A 17,420-nucleotide genomic window follows, 5' to 3' on the forward strand; every position below is an offset into this window, starting at 1 on the left:
GTGATATACAGTGACTCTGGCCCATCCATTCCTACAGAAAATACCAAATGAAGACAGCTTCTCTATTTCCCTTATTTCAATATCTATCAGAAAGGTCATGCTGTAGCATTGCTATTTGGGACAGACAACAGAGAAGGACAAGGAGATAGGCTTTGACTAGCAGAGGAGGAATAGAAAAGATGGACTGCTTTTGGAAATTTGCAAAGCACTATGCCTGACGCCAGAATTAAATGAAAGACCTATCTTTTCAACACAAACATTTCACCAGGGCTGCTGTATGGCCATGGGACCCAGAATACCCCTGCCTCTAAGAATGAAAGATGAGCACAACTGGCAACTGAGAGAGGTGATGGCAGACGGCTTTTCCAAGGAAAATCTGAAGACTGTCATCAATGAACTGTTTGAGGAAAACCAGATGTTCCAGTCCTACAGTGAAGACTGAGCAATCACAGCTGGATGGCCCGAGGAGCCATTACTGCAGAGAGCTACCAGCGCCCTGGCTGAGAAGGCAGACATGGCTGGGTGGCAAACTGCTTTGTGGAGAGCACTCCGGAATCCAGAAGATCACAGATCCATCTGCATACACTTGGAAGCATTAAATTTGTAATATGTAATTACCCAAAGCCTAACGTTCTGCCCAACACACTGTACAGTAGTCTTTTCCCTAAATTTAGATGAATTGTTTTCCTCTAGCACCAGAATGGATAAAGACAGGCAGAAATATAGGGAGCAGGAGAGACACTGGTGTCTGGTTTCCATTATGGGGGTCCTCTCCAGTCAAAATGAGCATGTGGAAAGCAAAACCTGAGAACCCCGCCATGAGAAAGCCATTGCTGCTTTTGCTATTGTTTAGAAAGTACAAGAATGAAGAAGGAAACTCTAGATAACAGAGCCAGGGGTAGATGCACTTCTGACCTAAAAATCTACTTTGCAAGGGGATGCTGGAGTGGCCCCAAGTTCAGCCTTCAGGGCATCTATCCAACCGGTCCACAACAGGACCGTCTCCTGAGGAGGAAAGGCAGGTGCGCCACAAGCCACAACAATGGCTACTCTGAGCTGGCCAGAGGACTTCAGTCACTCATTCTCTTAATCCTTCACTGGACCATCTTCTCCACTGATTGAAAAAAGGGCCAGGGATAAGTATGGGAAGGAAGGTTCTGTCCCAAACAGCACTGTCTACAGCACTCCAGCCTTCATACCCACATTGTGAGCTTTCCTCTTCCAATTCCCCCACCTGCCCACAAGAAAATGAGGGGCTCTAAGCACCTATCTAACAGAGCAGCATGGCCGCCCACCCCCACTCAGGCTCACCTCCTGTGAGCCCACCCAGCCCTCTTTATCCCAGAGTTGTGTTTGAGAGCCCTTCCTACTGTAACCCACATGCAAAAGGAATGCCCACTATGATACGGCCGCCCCTGGGCACACAGCCTTGGCCTGGGGCCTCGGGTTAAGAAATGTGTCCAGACATCAAGCCTACATTTGCTTCTTGGCCACTTCTCCTTGCTCCTCCTCCTGGCCTCTGAGACCAAATGGAACAACTTTAATCCCTTCTCCAGCAAAGCTCTACAACTATTTAAACCCAGTTATCATGACCAGAGTTTTCTCTTAACCTCTCAGGCCCTCAGCTGCCTAATCTAAGAGTGATGGTGCTTGCATTAGATAACTGTTATGGGCCCTTATAAATCTATAATCCAGTGAATGGGATTGAATCTTATGCTTCCTATAACCATGGTACCAGCTGGTTAGAGGACTTGGTAAAGACACTGAGACCAAAGCCCAGTACTCCTCAATTTTTAATTTAGGGCTCACTCCAAAAGGTAGAGGTGCGTGCATGTGTGTGTATGTATACATACATATATTAGATTCATTCATTCATTTATTTAACCAGTACATGCAAATGTATCCATATAGTAAATTTATTTGAAAGCTCTTTATGTGTATGTGTATATATATAAATAAAATATTCATTCATTAATTTATTTAACCAGTACATGCAAATATATCCAACTCACTATTCCCCATATCTTTCCCCTAAGCAAACATCAAAGTATTGTGTCAGGCTATATGAAGGTGATTTATAATTTGTCTAGCACTAAAGTAAGATTACAGCCTGAAAATCTAAGGGGATTCAGTGTGAAGCAGGTTAAACAGCCTTGTGACAGGCCTGGTTTTAATCTTCAGAATAGCTACATGGCCATTCAACCATTCTAGAAAACAATCTGGAACCATCCCTCCAAACCTATTAAACTGGAAACCCTTAGATTCAGCAGTCCTACTTCCAGGTCTACAACCTCAAGAGATCAGAGGAGGAAGAAAAGGACCCATGTGAACAAAATATTTTTAGCAGCTCAGATTTCAGAGAATTGGAACCAGGTTGGAGGGAGGGGGTTCTTCTTAATTGGGGAAGGACTAAACAGATTATGGTTTCATATCCCATTCATATGGGATGGAATACTACTGTGCTCTAAGAAATGATGAAGCAGATGGTTTCAGAGAAACCTGGGGAAAACCTGTATGAACTAGTGCAGAAAGTTAGCAGAAACAGAAGGACAATTTACATAAAAATACCTTAAAGGTAAACAGCTGTGAATGACTTGGGAATTCTGAGGAAAGCAATGACCAACAATGACAACAAAGGACTCAAAATAAACCTGCGGATTTTTGGGGGACATGACCAGTTAGAGGTAGGATTATAACCAGCAACTACAGAACTCCTTAAATTGAAGACTAAATTCTTTTTAGGCACTTCAGAAGTATCAATTTATACCAAGGGGGATGATAACTAAAATTCCTATTCATCTACCATTACTGACCTTCGGGAAATACACGGGGAGCTTAGCTCGGGTGACTTGGCATGTATCAGAATGAAATCAAATGGCATTTCTTGGATGTTGCTGACTTGATTTTCCATTGCTGTATACTTTAGATTTTACACCCAGGATTCAGAAATGCCTCTTCTCAAAGCACACCTATGAGCCAGCTCTCCGCTTCCTTGTGTCTACTTAGATTTCTTCTTGTAAGAAAGTCCCTGCCGAAGCCCAGAAAATGTGTTGCTCATTTCCCACACTTGTTTTCCCACCACATACAAACACCTCTGCTCCCAGCACTCATCAGCCCCACCTAGCACCTCACCTTTTGGATCGCTGGACCATTTCCTTCTTGGTTATTATCCTGTTCCTCATAGTCACGTAACCTAGGCAAAGGGAGATGTGTTTCTGGTCAATGGTGGTTTCTAAGCTTTTTATCCAATTTCCCAAATCCCAAAAGTAATGTTCACCCTCCAAGGCTGGCCTGATACTGGGGCAGAGAAGGTGTGCTGCTCAGAAAGCACACAGAGGGCATCAGAAAAATGGCACCAGCCCTCATTCCATGCCAGTTGGAGCGACCCAAAAGGTCGGATTTCATTTGGATCTTACTGTCATTAACAGACAGCTTAGGAAAAGCATTTTCCTTTTTTATAAAGTTAAGTTATGTTAAGACTACTCCAAGAGCAGGAGAGACCATGGATGCAAAGCACTTTGAAAAAGAAGAATGCTTTAAGTCCCACTGCAGGGCAGCCTCCTCTACTATGCCGTCAAAGTGCTCTTCCCAAAGTGCAGCTCTGATCCTATTACTTTCAACAGGTCTCAGGGTCAAAGACCTAGTTTTGTTTGGATAACTTCTTCCCTTCCTACCTTCCCAGTCCCAAATGCCTGGTTCTCCTTCCGGTTCTCTACAGCCCAGTGACACCAGCCTGCTCTTTGCACAAGACCTTCCATCTCCCCATCTCCAGGCATTTTCCCTGCTCTTCCCCTCCTCGCTTCCCCCTCCTTCTGCCTTTCTCCATCCTCCTTAATCTCAGCCAGGGCATCCTTGTTACGTCCCTGTTTGTTCACAGTTGTTTACATGTTGTCCCCATTACTCAGTTTTAAACCTGGCACATGGTAGTATAATTCTCATTAACTTCATAATGACTTCAGCTCCAATATTCAAGCTCTCCAATTAGAACAAGGTCCCAAGTTAGGCAGGATGGGAGACAAATAAAATATGGCCTTTATTCTCACTGACTGCCTAGCCTGATGTACATCACTGAAATCCAAAGAAGCTGTGAGAAGTATCTTTACAGTAGCCACAAAGGGTCAGGGGGTCAGCCCGCCCTCTGGGTAGCTGGTTGGAGAATCTGAGCTCTTATCAACAAAAGAGAGGGCCCAAGGATGGCCGGCTTCTTTTTCCTCTACTTCCCCTAGAGACCTCTTTTCCCCCAACTAGACATGTAAGTTCTCAGGGTTTAATGACCACTATTCAATTTCTTTTTTAGTCACCAATATCTGTAACACGATGTACTCCATAAACACAGGTTGACTTGAACAGAATAAATTCCAAACAAAGTTCATTTGTCCCCAGGAGTGCCTTTCTTGTGGCTCTCTGAATGGTCAAAAATAGACTTCTGAGAATTCCTCTCTGTGCTCATGCTGAGACAGTCAGAGAAGAGAGAGGAGGCCGAGGCCCAAAGATTGTCAAGAACAAGCCCCCAGTCAGAAGTAGGAGAACTCTGAGCTGCTCATTTCTCACAGGCTTTCATCTTCTGTGCTCCACAGCCGGGATCCAGCTGTGCCCTCAGCTCCAGAAGAGCCAGGATCACGGTCCTGAGCCACTTGTGTCTCTGAAAAGCCCGCTGTCTCCTTGCCCAAGGATCCCCTTTCTTGTGCCAGCCACTTCTTCCAGACCCAGCAGGATAAACCCTAAGCCTCAGGGAAGCAGGCAGGGAAAGCCAGCCACGGCCTGACCGTGCCTTTGGTCCCCACTGCCAAAAGCAGCACCCAATCCTGGGTCTCAGGAGAGCCCTGCACTGGTGGAGTCACTTATTTCCTATCTGTTTGAATCGTTACAAAGTGTTAAGTCATTAGAATGGATAGAAACAATGTTTAAAAGTTTACACCTTTAAGAGTTTACACATGAGAGGTCACACATTAGAGCTCACACCTTTAAGAGATCATATATAAGAAGCTCTCAGTCTCAGCGAGGGTCAGTTGGAGACTGAGAAGCCACAAGTCGGAGTTGAGCTAGAGGCAGAAGCTGGAAGAGACAAAGGACAAGCTGCAAGAGCTCTTGGAACCAAGGAGGGAGAGAGGCCTCTAAGAAAACTAACCGGGCTATTTTGGAAGAGACAATAAAAGATTGGATTTTAACTCCTGGCTGTATTTGAGGTGATTATGGATCTGAATGGAAACAAAGGCTGCCTCTAGAAAACCTCCCCAAGAAACCTGCTTCCCAGAGAACCATCCTATTATACAAAAGAAGAGAACACCACACCTATCTGCTCTCTTGTCTCTCCATCTCCCTGCACTCCCCCACCACTCTCTGATGACACTGTGGATCGGAGGCCAGATTGGCTTGAAGAGCTTTAATCACCTAGAACTTTGTGAGCTCCAAAGACTGCCCAGAGAGCTTAACCCTGCCTTGGCCCAAACCAAGTGTCTGTAATTCATTTGGTTCTTTTAAAAATTGTTTTTGGGTTTGTCACAATGTTTCCAGTTATCCTGATACTTTGGGGAACACAAAGTAGCACGCTTGTAGCTATCTGTGAGGAGAAAAAAAGCTCTAGAAAGTAAGTATGTGTGGCCAATTTTGAAGGAAAATTTTAAGGACCACAATTTCCAGAAAATACAGACTTTCCCACTTGGGAAAAATCTTGAAAGGTCTTTATTTTACAGAGCAGGAAATGACTTATCTAAAGTTTCCCCCCAAAGTCACAAGTCAGCAGGAAGAGGCCTCCCGTGGGGGTCTCCCATGGACCTTCTCCTGGCTGATCCAGGGTGGCGCCCGACCAGGGACAAAGGCCAGGGAGGTCCAGAGGGTGCTGTGCTCCTCAGAGCCTCTCCCTCACCACAGCCGTTTTCAGCGCGTCCCCCATTTTGCTGCCCGGAGAGGGGGCCCCGTACCTTTCTTAGAAAGGAAGCCGGCCATGTCCTGGGACTCCCTCTGCTGCTCCTCAGTGTTGAACAGCTGATCGCGCTCCCTCTGTAGCAGGCGCTGCAGCTTGCGCTCCTCCGTGATCAGCCTCAGCCGCTTCACTCGAGCCTTGGAGCGGGAGATGAAGTCGGGCCGCAGCCTCTCCAGGGACTCCTAAGGCAGACGGAGGAGAGCTGCATGTCTGGGAGACCTTGCCTCACATTATCAGAAGGCCGTGCGGCCCGGGGGGTCCCGTGGCCGACAACGGGACATGGACTAGCAGAACGGGAGGGGATTAAGGGGACTGGCCAGAAGGGACGAACACCCGGGGGCAGTGGAGGAGAAAGCAGACAAGAGGCCCCTGTTCCTCTCCCCCCACTGCCCCCCCACACACCTGCAGGCCCGCCTTCACAAAGCGCGGAGGGGCCTCCTTGTCCTGCTCGAGGCCCGGCAGCCCAGCCTGCCGCCCACTGCTACTCTCCGTCTGCCAGTTCTTCTCCCGAAGGGGCTGCCGCCAGGGCTTGCTGTGAATCAGGGGGGCAAACCAGGAGGGGCCAGGGCCGGGCTGGTTTTCCTTCTTGGCCTGCCTGGGGTTCTCGGCAGGGATGAACCAGGAAACCCCTGTGGGAAACAGCAGAAGGATCAGGGCGACAGCTCTCAGGGGGCGGCCCAGGCGTGGCTCCCAGGGGCCTTCCCTGAGCATTTCCTCGTGGTGCGTGCCCATGGGCAGGCTGGCCACACCGTTTCACCCGGGACACGCACAAGAGCACTCCCGGAGGACTGAGCTTCGGGAGGGCAGAAGCAGAGGCCGGGAGGGGGCTCACCGTTGGTGCCAGAAGGGGGTGAGTGCCTGGACAGGGGCAGGCTCGGGGTCTGGCCCTCCCCCACACATAATGTCCCTGCTCGCTGCTTGAGGTCGGCCCCCAGCCCCGCCTCCTTCACTCTTGCCCCACCCCCTTCAGGCCCAGCCCACTTCATTCCCTTTGGGAAAGGTGTCCTACCTAGGCTGGACTTTCCAGGTGATAACAAACGGCGGCAGATGCAGAGAGGAGAAGCAGCAGCAGCAGGGGGGGTGCAAGGGCTAGGGGACCAGACACTTGGGGCGCCCGGGGCTGGCTGGTCTCAGTTCCCCCCAGGGGACTCTGGGACAGGTGTCAGTGACCCAGCAGAAGGGGCTCCTGAGGTGGCCTTGGCCCTTGGGAATCGCTGGGCCAGGCACTGCTAGCTTCTCCTGGCCACCCAGCCCCTTACTCACCCCACACGGCGGGCGCAGGTACTGAGCCCTCCAAGTATGAGCTACCCCTTCCCCAGCTAGAAAGCGCATGGCAGTGCCAGGAAACACCAAGTTTAGAGAGCACTGTACTTTTAATCTAATCGGAGGAACGTTCTCAGTAAATGTTCTAACCAAACCTCCGGCCCTTCCAGGAACAGTGATGTTAAGCCAAAGGTGAGGATGCTTAATGGCACCAACAAACGGAAAACAGGCATTACATTGGCAAACGTTTCAGCAGCTATACGGATGACGCTGTCGAAAGGGGGAAAAGGGGTGAAAATTCCACGTCAGGGTCTCAGACGCCTCGACTGGCACGAGAGACACCACTCCTCCCACCAGCTAACGGCTTGTTTGGACTTAAAGTCGGTGGCAGAAATCACCACCCCATCTCCCCATGGGGAGAGAGGAATCCTTGCCACTGAAGCCGTTTATGTGGCCTCAGACCATGAGAGCAGGAGAGGTGTGGGGGCAAAAAAGGCCGGATAGCCTAATGCCTATGACCTCGGGGACATCTGGGGGCCAACAGCAAGCTCAAGTTTGCAACTGTTTTTAAGGTCCCTGTTGGGGGCATCTGTAGCACAGGAAAGTCACCTTTTTTACCATCTCACTCTTTCTTATGAACTCTGTCACGGAAATGGGGCCAAGCAAAAACACTATTGGGGGCTTTGAAGGACTCTCAGTGTTGCCCATTGGCATTCCCATGGGCAGGGGCAGGCAGGAGGAGCGCCCTGATGCCCCAAATCTAGCTCAGACTCGAAGGAGGGGTTTATCAAAATGAGAAGCCCCAGAAATCCCACTTAGAGTCATTTTTCTGGAAGCCACATAAGAGAAAATACTTGTCAAATATCCAAAGGAACAGAAAGAAGGGACAATAACAGAAAGGGAGTCAGCTTTCCTTCCTCTAGTTCACTTATTTTATTAAATGTTTTACAAGGAAGATAGGGGAGGAAAAAAGCAGGCTCTGTACCTCTGCTTTCAGGATGTTGGGTAGAATGAAGAACAAAAGGAGAAGACAAGGAAAATAGAATCCCCATAGCAAGGAAAACAAGAGCAGAAAAGGCAGAGATTGTGGTACAACACAGACCCAATGACTCGGGACCAAGCTGCCAAGGACCCCAATCCTGGGGCTGTCTATGGTGGAGTCTTGGCCATGGAAGCACTGACAGCTGTCCCAGCCGTGGCCTTACTGACACTGAGACTGCCATCTTTCCTGCCAGGCAGGATGAGGGGAGGTAAAGATGGAATGAAAACACCTGAAAGCTTCAAGTGCTATCTGTCTGCAAAGGTTAGCCTGAAGCTGGGAGCTTTTACCTTCACAGCAATGTGGTTTACTTCTCCTCGGCTTCTTGGTCCACATGTAAATTGTCAGAGGCTTCTTGTCTTCTAAATTGCTTCCTGGACTCGAATTGTTCATGCAACTGTCTCCTCTTGTACCAGTCGCGTTATACTTTGGGGTTGGAAAAGTCACCCCAAAATCTCGAGTGTGTTTTCTTGTACTTCTCACAATCTCCACTTCCCCTAAGAACAAAAGTTACAGTTCTGACTGGTTTCCATGCAGGTAGCTCTGTCCAAGTGCCCTTTCCTAAGGTTTCTGGTCTCACACAACCCGACTCCCCAGAAAACTCAGGACCAGAAGGATTCTAATGGGAATCGATCTGAACAAAAGGCTCTCACCATAGGATTAAGGCTAAAAAGAAACATTGGCACCTCATTTTGTACACGGACTTTACTGCAGATGTGGTTTATCCTATTATTTATCTACTACAAATAAGAGTTGAAATAGTTGGAAGAAACTGATCCAGCTAACTCCCTTTAAAACTCGCCTCATTCAGACTGTTGCAGTGAGAACTCCGAAGCCAACATCAGCCCATGATCTGCGTCTTCTGTCCCTCAGACTAAGGAAGGGCACAAGAATCCGCAAAAATGGGCAAAAAGGGGGCACTCTTTAAAAGACAGTCACTCTTTTAGCTCTGTATGCCCAGAAGATATTAGACATGTAAGAAATGCCACATACGGCTAGAATTATCATAAAAACGTAACTGGAGCGGACCACAGCAGGGAAGTGCCAACCGCCTCACAGCTGGGGACGCTCCTTTCTCTGTGGGGGCAGAGGTTTCTATTCAAGTCACGCTTCGTCCTCCTAATTGCAACTCCAAAAGTGACCAAGGGCAGAGGGGCCTCCCCTGGGAGCCACTCACCCGTTTGGACGCCCTTATTTAACATCCGGACATTGTGCTTCTCCTTGGGGCTGGAGCTAGAACTCCAAGTACTACTGGCAGTTGAGAACGAGTCCGAGGATATGATAGCATCCACCTGCAAAGCATCATGGCACCCAGTCATGTATCTTAGCCACTGAGCAGAGAAAGCAAGCCCAGAGACTGGCCTCATGCTCGTCAACCCACGCTCCATGACCCCAAAGATGGCAGGCAGCCCTGGGGGAGGGGAGGGGAGTGCCAGACATTTCCTGACCACACCCAGGGAACAGTAGGAACTGCTTCCCTCAGGTGCCCTCAGGACCGTCTGCCATGCCCGGTGTGAAGAGGCTGTGGCAGGGCCTGGGTCCGCAGCTCCTCTCTCACTCTCCCAGAAGTCCTGGGCCAGGAAGAACGGTCACATTCACGTTTTGGAAAACCCCAGGGAGAATTTCTGTCAGAGATCACACATGACTGCAGGCGTATGGGAAGCAGGAGGAGCAGTGCCCTGACAGAGACGTATCAGCTAATTTGGGACTGGGCTACTGAATGAAAACAGTCCAAGAAGCTGGAGGTGGAAGGATCATTTCTTGGAAGTCTGAAGCCCACCTCCCCCACCCAAATACTCAGGTCTCGGAGGGAGTTTTCATCAATGAACACACGCCTTGGGTTCCATCTGGTCACTAACAGAGCGAAGATAAACACACGATCAAATGCTCCGAGCTTCCTTCCTGAAGGGCCTGCATCCTCCACCTGCACATCCCGACCCTTCCTTTCCCACCACGACCCTACGTCCCGAAGGAGGAACTTCAGCCATCACTGGTAACTTAAATCTAAGTCATAAACCACCTCTGCCCAACTGTGACTAAATACTTCCCAAGCTGCCTACATAGGCAGCAGATGAACTTTTCTTAAAACCTTCTATGGTTCCAAGTGTTGAGCAAAAAGCTGGGTGAACCAAAGGAGATGTCCAGTCTGAGATAAGAGGCAAACAACAATGGACAAACATCTATCCAGCTGAGATGGAAACATAGAGGGAAGGCACTAGAATGAAGGGGGGACTGGGAAAGACTTCTTGTAGAGGGTGGGATGTTAGCTAGGACTTAAAGGAAGTCAGGAAAGTCAGGAGGGGGGACAAGGAGGGAAGGCATTCCTGGGGGACGGCCAAACAGGTCTGGAGTTGGGAAGAGGGACAGTGGACAGAACCAGGGTTTCCCTTCCTCTCCAGCATAGCTTTTGTTCTATGGAGACAGTTCAGAGGAGGAACTTGAAGAACAGGTAGCCACCAACAACCAAGTACAGGTACCTGGAAACCTAAGATGGGATCAATAGATAAACTGATTGCGCTACAAACTGACTCCTCAGCCACAGAGAGGATCTCTGCCAGAGGAGACAAAGGCAGGCGGCAGAAAACTCTGGCCTATCAGGCCCACGATAAGCTTTCTCCAGCACTCACATGCTTCTGATTTCTAGGCTGGTCCTCAGACCAAAGTGATACTGCCTCTCAGTTCACATCAGAACACTTTTCTCCCATCAAATTCAGTAAGAGAGCTGAACAGGAAGGAGAACCCAGCAGACTTCTTCCAAAAATGGTGGCTGCATCTCGATATCAGGCACCTCTTGCTAGTATTCAGTCTTTCACAGACTCTCCTACCTTCACACCAACACTGCATAGCTATGAGCAGGAAGGAGGCAGAAGATGGCTAAGCTGATGGAGACCATCAGAAACAGGGCCCCATCCTCCAAGATGGAGTCTGGGACGTGAGACCTCCAGCCTTCTGCATCACACAAACAATGCCAAGGAAAAGGAAAGGCCAACCTCAGTCCCAAATACCCAAGAGCTCAAATCACGTCTTGATATGATCGCTATGTCTCTCCCAAAGGGGTCCTGAGCCTCCATCATTCTCCCACCCTAAAGAGGAGGCACTTTCTGACAGGAATGGCTTGGCTGCCAAACTATTCTTATTTAACAGAGGAACAAGCCCTGAACATGAGTTACAAGAAAGGGACATTGTGAATGCCCTAGTCCAACAGTCATTTACAACGCTTCTGTGCCCTCCACTGTCAACAGGATGGCATCAGAAGTGAACCAACAGAAAGCTGATTTCATTTTGGTTTTAGTTCCCCCACACAGAACAGCTATGGGCTGTGATCCTGGCCACAAGCTCTAGAAGAAAGGTTTCCTTTCTGTTACCAGAATAGAGGCAAGACAATGTGGAAGACGGAACACTGGGCCCGAGTTAGCAGACCTGGGTTGGAATTCCAGCCCCATCTGTAAAATGGGGATAATCTTACTTGTACTACCTGGAAGCTCTCTGATGGTAAAGACTGTTTAGCCTTTGTGTTGGTATCCCCAAGATCTAACACAGCGCCCAGAGAAGAAAGTGGTACTGAAGCAAAACCAGCTGCGTTCTCTGGGTGCTCAGAAGGCAGGCCCAACTTCACAACTATGGGCACAGCAGAGAAAGAACTCTGGGAGATGACTAAAAACCATTACATTGAATTCCCAATCCCTATATTTATGCCCACCTGCATTTTTGATTTCCTTCACAAGCTAATTGTACAATATTTCAGAGTCTGATTCTTTTTGTACAGCAAAATAACGTTTTGGTCATGTATACTTATTGTGTATCTAATTTATATTTTAATGTATTTAACATCTACTGGTCATCCTGCCATCTGGGGGAGGGGGTGGGGGGGGGTAAGAGGTGAAAAATTGGAACAAGAGGTTTGGCAATTGTTAACGCTGTAAAGTTACCCATGCGTATATCCTGTAAATAAAAGGCTATTAAATAAAATAAAAAAAAAAAACCAACTATGGGCACAGGAGCCCTTGAGATAAAGAAGAAGCTCAAAAGTGGGCAGTTTCCTTCAGGAATCCGAGAGCTGTTGTTGAACACAGAATTGGCCACAGCTTGAAATGTTACTAGGAAACCCAGGAGAGAGATGAAGGCCAGTGGGTGTGTCTATGTGCACACACATGCACATTCTCTCTCACACACACACACAAAACGACATCCAGGACAGGCCCTTGGCACCCAGAGGCATGCCCTCAGGGAGGAGAGCGGCCAGGAAGAGAAGGCAGATTCTGGCAAACACTGCCCAGGTTGGGGAGGACGTTCACTCATTGAAAATGTCAGAGCTGGGGAGTAAGGAATCCCTGATAACCAGGAGAGAATCACTTTAAGGGAGTAAATGAGGAAGGCAGATGGTAAAGGGTTAAAAAAATATGGAGGAGAGAAGAGGAAATACAGACCACAAGCACTACTGGGACCTGGCTTTGGAGCAGGGAAGAATGAGGGAATGGCAGTCAGCAGAGGGCAGGTTTTGAAGGGACCCTGGGTGTGCTCACAGACAGCAGAGAAAAAACAGGAAAACACAGAAAGGCCAAATATGGGCTGGGGATGGGGAGCGAAGGGGGCGATGGCTGGGAAGCAATCTGCAGGCCGGCTTTCTGGTCAGTCTCCAGACCTCTAGGCCATCCAGGGGAAGACTGCTCTCCCAGAGCTCCCCCTGTCCTCCTGAGCCCCGCTCCAGGCTGCCTGAACAACACAAGGGGTCCCCTGTTGAGGGACTGACAGCCTCACTGAAATCTAACCACCTGCTAGTTAGGGCTGACTCCAGCACATTCCTGGGGAGGAGGCCGTGCAGAACAAGGGGCAATAGCTGTCTTCTGCAAATGGCCTTGATTTTTGCAATAAAGTATAGATTCTTCAAGGAAAAGTGTTGGGGGTTAGAGACAATATGGCTTAAGGTTTAAAAGCAAAGAAAAGCTATGGATGAGCAGCTGGAGGGAACAAGAAAGCAAATAGATGGGAAGGAACAAAATGATTGCTGTGCAGTCCTTTTCTCCATCTCCAATCCTGACCTCTAGTTGACCAGCTCAACCTTTCAAAGTCCTCTCCTCTCAAGCTCTTGCATTGTCCCATCACTGCTCATGCCTTACCAAACCCTACCCCTACATTATTGCCACCATCCTCATCCTCTGCTAGGGAAGTCACACAACCATGTTTGATTGGGTCCACTACAGATCTACAATCTAATCTCAACTAGGAGTGCGGTGGAAAATTACAAATCTTACTTCTAACACTTACTAAATGTGTGACCACATTTCCTCATTTTTGAAAGCTAGGGTGACTCAGTGACCATATTTGCTTGTCCATCAGTGCTTGGAGGATGGGTGGAGGACATCATTCAGATTCATCATGCAGTAACTGATCCCTCTACCTGGAAACTGTCATGTTCTTAAACCTGGCAAGGAACCAAGATGCAATGTCCCATCCCCTTTTACTGAAGTGCACCTGTCCAAACTGTCTTCATCTCATTCCAAGTTATTGATAAAAGCTATACCTATCTTGAAGACATTACAGATCCCCAGTGACCAACCTGCCAATATGTTTCTTGAAAGACTTTTAATTTTTTAATTCTCTCTGTCTTGAGCTTTGCTTTCTTAAGCAGGGCAAAAGCCTAAATAAAGAATTTTCTTTTTAATATCATCTAGAAAAGAAAGTTCATAATACCTATGGTACCTAACACACAAGATCACTATAAGGATCAAATAAAATAAGGTATAATAACTAAGTTCTCTACTTCTTGGAATGAAGAACTGGCATAAAGTCAGGAAGATGAGGTTTGAGCCCCTGGGACTAGTGGCTTGCCAGCTCTCTACCTATAAAACCATGCTTCTAGTGAATCAATAACAGTATTAAAAAATATATCAAATGGTATAGTAATTGAATTCCTAAAGGAAGAATTAACTGAAAGATCAGAAAAGAAAAACATCTAAAGAGGAAACTTCAATACTCCACTAATGACAAATCAAACAGAAAGACAGAGAAAGATATTACAGACTTAAGTAGAATGTTAGAATCTACCCAAAGGTAGATTTGAGGGAAGACATTTGCTTTAATGGAAAAGCTCTGAGCATTTCTGTAATCATAAAGATGTCAAAAAAGAGAGAAGACAAGAGGAGTTAACTGATGGAGCAAGAGAGTGAGAAGAGGGATTATTAGAAGTATCAAAAACACGAGTCAGAAAGAAAACGCCTCATCTGGGTCAAAAAGGAAGAGAAAAAAGAATGAACTTTGAGAAGAGTGTGATTAGAAAAGCAGCTTTTTTAGGTGAAGAAAGGAAGATGAGAAAATATCTATTTGTCTCTGTGACGCTGGCTAAGGATGGAGGTCTATGGAGACTGGAGAAGGTCTGAAAGAGCTTCAGGGTAAAATCTGACAGAGTCCCCAAGGGACCAGTAAAAGCCCCCTGAGAAAAGACCAGACAGACCTCAGCTGCTGCCTGCCCAGCCCATTTAAGCAGGTCCAACCGTAGGAACAAAGGGAACAGTAAAATCATCACAGAATCTTTCCTATAGCTTAAAACTTTTAAGAGATATGCAAATACTCTATATCTGGAAGCCCAAAGACTAAAGAAAATAAGGACAAAAATGGGTGATGAAACAAAGAGTTTGCTTTTTACCTTAATTAGATGGTGCTAATCTACAACAAATGAGTTATACCATATTCCATGGCAGAGTTTATTCCCTAATCCCACCCATCTGGCTTATAAACACGTCTTCCTAATCCCAAGGAGAGGCCAAATATACTGAGACCATTACAAATGATACCCTGCCACTAAAAAAACCTCTTGAAAAATATATTCTATTGTTAGATGAGGAATAATATATAAAATATAGCATATTTTTCTGCACCAGTTTTGCAGACCTTGGAGCACTCAAGGGGTCCCAAGTGACCCAAAGGACATGACATAAATATCTCTTGATCTCTCAATGAATCAAGAGCATCTAGTGTCTCCATTAGAAAAACAAAGATCAAAAAGAACCATTGGTCTCTCTCTATGTAAATATGTCCATGTGTACACATGCATGGACATTGAGAGGACAAGGAGGGGACCCGGAGGGAGGGCACTTGCAGCTGGGGGTGCTTGAAAGCCGTGGCCTATGTTTCTAACCAGGCTGCCTCCAAGGGACCCTGAATTCCTCCCTGCTGTCTCAGTCCCAGGGCCCATGTACCTGCAGGACTCTCCTTCTGACCTGAGGAGCTGGGGGCGTTTTCTTCCACTTGGCTACTTTCCTACTGCCCTCTCTCTGCCTTTCGGACAAGGGCTTCTGCTGCCGCTTAGGTACCTCATACGTTTGTGTCTGGACTGTCCGGGCAGGGCTAGCGAAGGACATGTCACTGCTCACCTCTCGGAGGGGGCCCGTATCCCCGTCAGTCTGGGCACTCACGTCTGACTCCGATGCAGGCTCGGCAGGCTCGGGGGAAGGCCTGGAATCCGAAGAGATCAAGCTTACAGAATCCAGCCCGGGCTGTTGGGCAAGGGTGGGCATCATAGGGTCACCCCCCAACAGTCTAAAGGAAGACCGGGACGGAGAACTGGATTTATCACTTGGGTCTCTCTTCTTTGGCTGGTGCTTCCTCCTTGGCTGCTGCCGTGCACTCTCCCCTTTGCGATCATCTCGGGCAGACGTGGAAGCCTGCAGAGAGAGCATCATGGGCTTCTGAAGGATCTTTGCGAGGCGATCGAGGCGCTCAACCAAGGACAAGTCATCTGAGGAGCGGGATTCGAGCGGTTTCTGCTGCTTCTGTCGTTCCTGAAACCTGTTCCAGAGCTCATTCAGAGACCGGCTGGGCTCAAGGGTCCGTGGAGCAGTCTCTCTGGCAGCACTCACTTTACTGTCACCTTGGAGGTTCTCCTCGGGCCTCTGCCGGGCCCCTGGCACTCGGTTGTCCGTGATGTTCCAGCGGTACCTCTCTACCCTGCTGTAATCCACATCAGTCCGTAAGGGCAAGAATCTGTGCTCATCTGCAGAGGTTTCATAAGGTGGACAGAAACTAGAGTCTTTGTCTGTGTAAGGGAAGAAATCTCTTCTGGAATGGGTCCGGCAAGTTCCCCTTCCCCAGGGCTCACAGCAGGAGAAGTCATGGTCATGCTGATGGTGCACTGGATGGTGAAAGTAAAACTGGGCCGATTTGAACACAGAGTGGGTTGTATTTTCAAGTTCCAAATGATTTTTAGATTCTGGAAAGAAAAGGAGAATAATTAATTTTGAAAGACTTCTCCTCAAAAAAGTGATTTCCTCATAAATATCAATCATATGCCTCTTCACCTGTGCAGACATCGAAAAACCAATGTCAAAAGATGAAAAAAATAACAGATTCTTCAGGGTTTCACAACATGATTTAATCTGTCTGTACAAAAATCAACTCTAACACTGTGATTCCACATCTATGGCCAATTCACACTACTCAATTCAGAAGTTCTACCAAGCCCCTACCTGTGGAAGCCTAGCTAAGTCAGCCCAGAACTTTGGTCTCTCCTCTACAAAATGAATCCGTTATCCTGGATGATGGCTGAGAAAAGTTCTCACTTAAAAATTCAAAGGTTCCCTGATTACCCCAAGAGCCAAAGAGTGAGAAACCAGAATGATTAATGCGATGTTTGTGGGCAAAATGTTGTTTTCTATATGTAAAAATGTGTTCTTTGGACTTCTGCATCAGGCCCTGAGGAACTTCATCAACCTGTAGGATCGCAGGAGCACAGTGCTCACTCCTCTTCACTGCCAGGCCCGCTGCCCTGGGACCCCTCCAGCTAGATGGCCTCCATCCCATCTTCCCCCCTTTTCAGCTTCTTATGTACTGACTTCCTCCATCAGCCTCCAAAGTTTCTCAAGGGCAGGACTATCTTTTTTCCTGTTTCTCTCCCAGGGGCTTAGCATACATAGCGCCTGGCACCGAGGTAGTGAGCACTCTGCGTACATGAGCCTCACAGCAACCTGGCAAGGGAAAGACTACAAGTGGTAGCACAGTCACCTTACAGATGGAGAAATAGACTCAGAGGGGAAACACTGCCTCCAAAGTCTTCACACTTATCGTTTTTAACAGCATTATATTACATGAAATAGCTAAACCAATGCTTACTTTTACCAACTCTTGGTTAACTTGATGTTTCACTTTTATTCATTTGTTTAATTATTTACTACATTAAGTATATACACATAAATTGTTTAT

General features: G+C 47.6%; 1 protein-coding gene across 11 annotated transcripts in view; it reads right to left on the reverse strand.

Moving 5' to 3' along the window:
• ALMS1 (ALMS1 centrosome and basal body associated protein) overlaps positions 1-17,420 on the reverse strand; it is a 106,492-nt gene that overhangs the window by 7,145 nt on the left and 81,927 nt on the right. For 6 of the 11 annotated variants that reach the window (XM_031949690.1, XM_031949686.1, XM_031949696.1 and 3 more), the window contains 6 exons: positions 15,422-16,431; positions 9,403-9,517; positions 8,516-8,722; positions 6,326-6,552; positions 5,922-6,105; positions 3,133-3,193 (listed from right to left, as the gene is read on the reverse strand). In XM_031949690.1, the coding sequence (XP_031805550.1) occupies positions 3,133-3,193; positions 5,922-6,105; positions 6,326-6,552; positions 8,516-8,722; positions 9,403-9,517; positions 15,422-16,431 (1,804 nt within the window). Of the gene's footprint in view, positions 1-2,813; positions 3,029-3,132; positions 3,194-5,921; positions 6,106-6,325; positions 6,553-6,980; positions 7,457-8,515; positions 8,723-9,402; positions 9,518-15,421; positions 16,432-17,420 lie in introns of those variants that run through there. The other 5 variants (XR_004231543.1, XM_031949693.1, XM_031949692.1 and 2 more) reach the window with 5 other exon arrangements.

The sequence above is a fragment of the Sarcophilus harrisii genome, chromosome 2 (assembly GCF_902635505.1).
Source record: "Sarcophilus harrisii chromosome 2, mSarHar1.11, whole genome shotgun sequence".
In the NCBI taxonomy this organism is placed as follows: domain Eukaryota; kingdom Metazoa; phylum Chordata; class Mammalia; order Dasyuromorphia; family Dasyuridae; genus Sarcophilus; species Sarcophilus harrisii.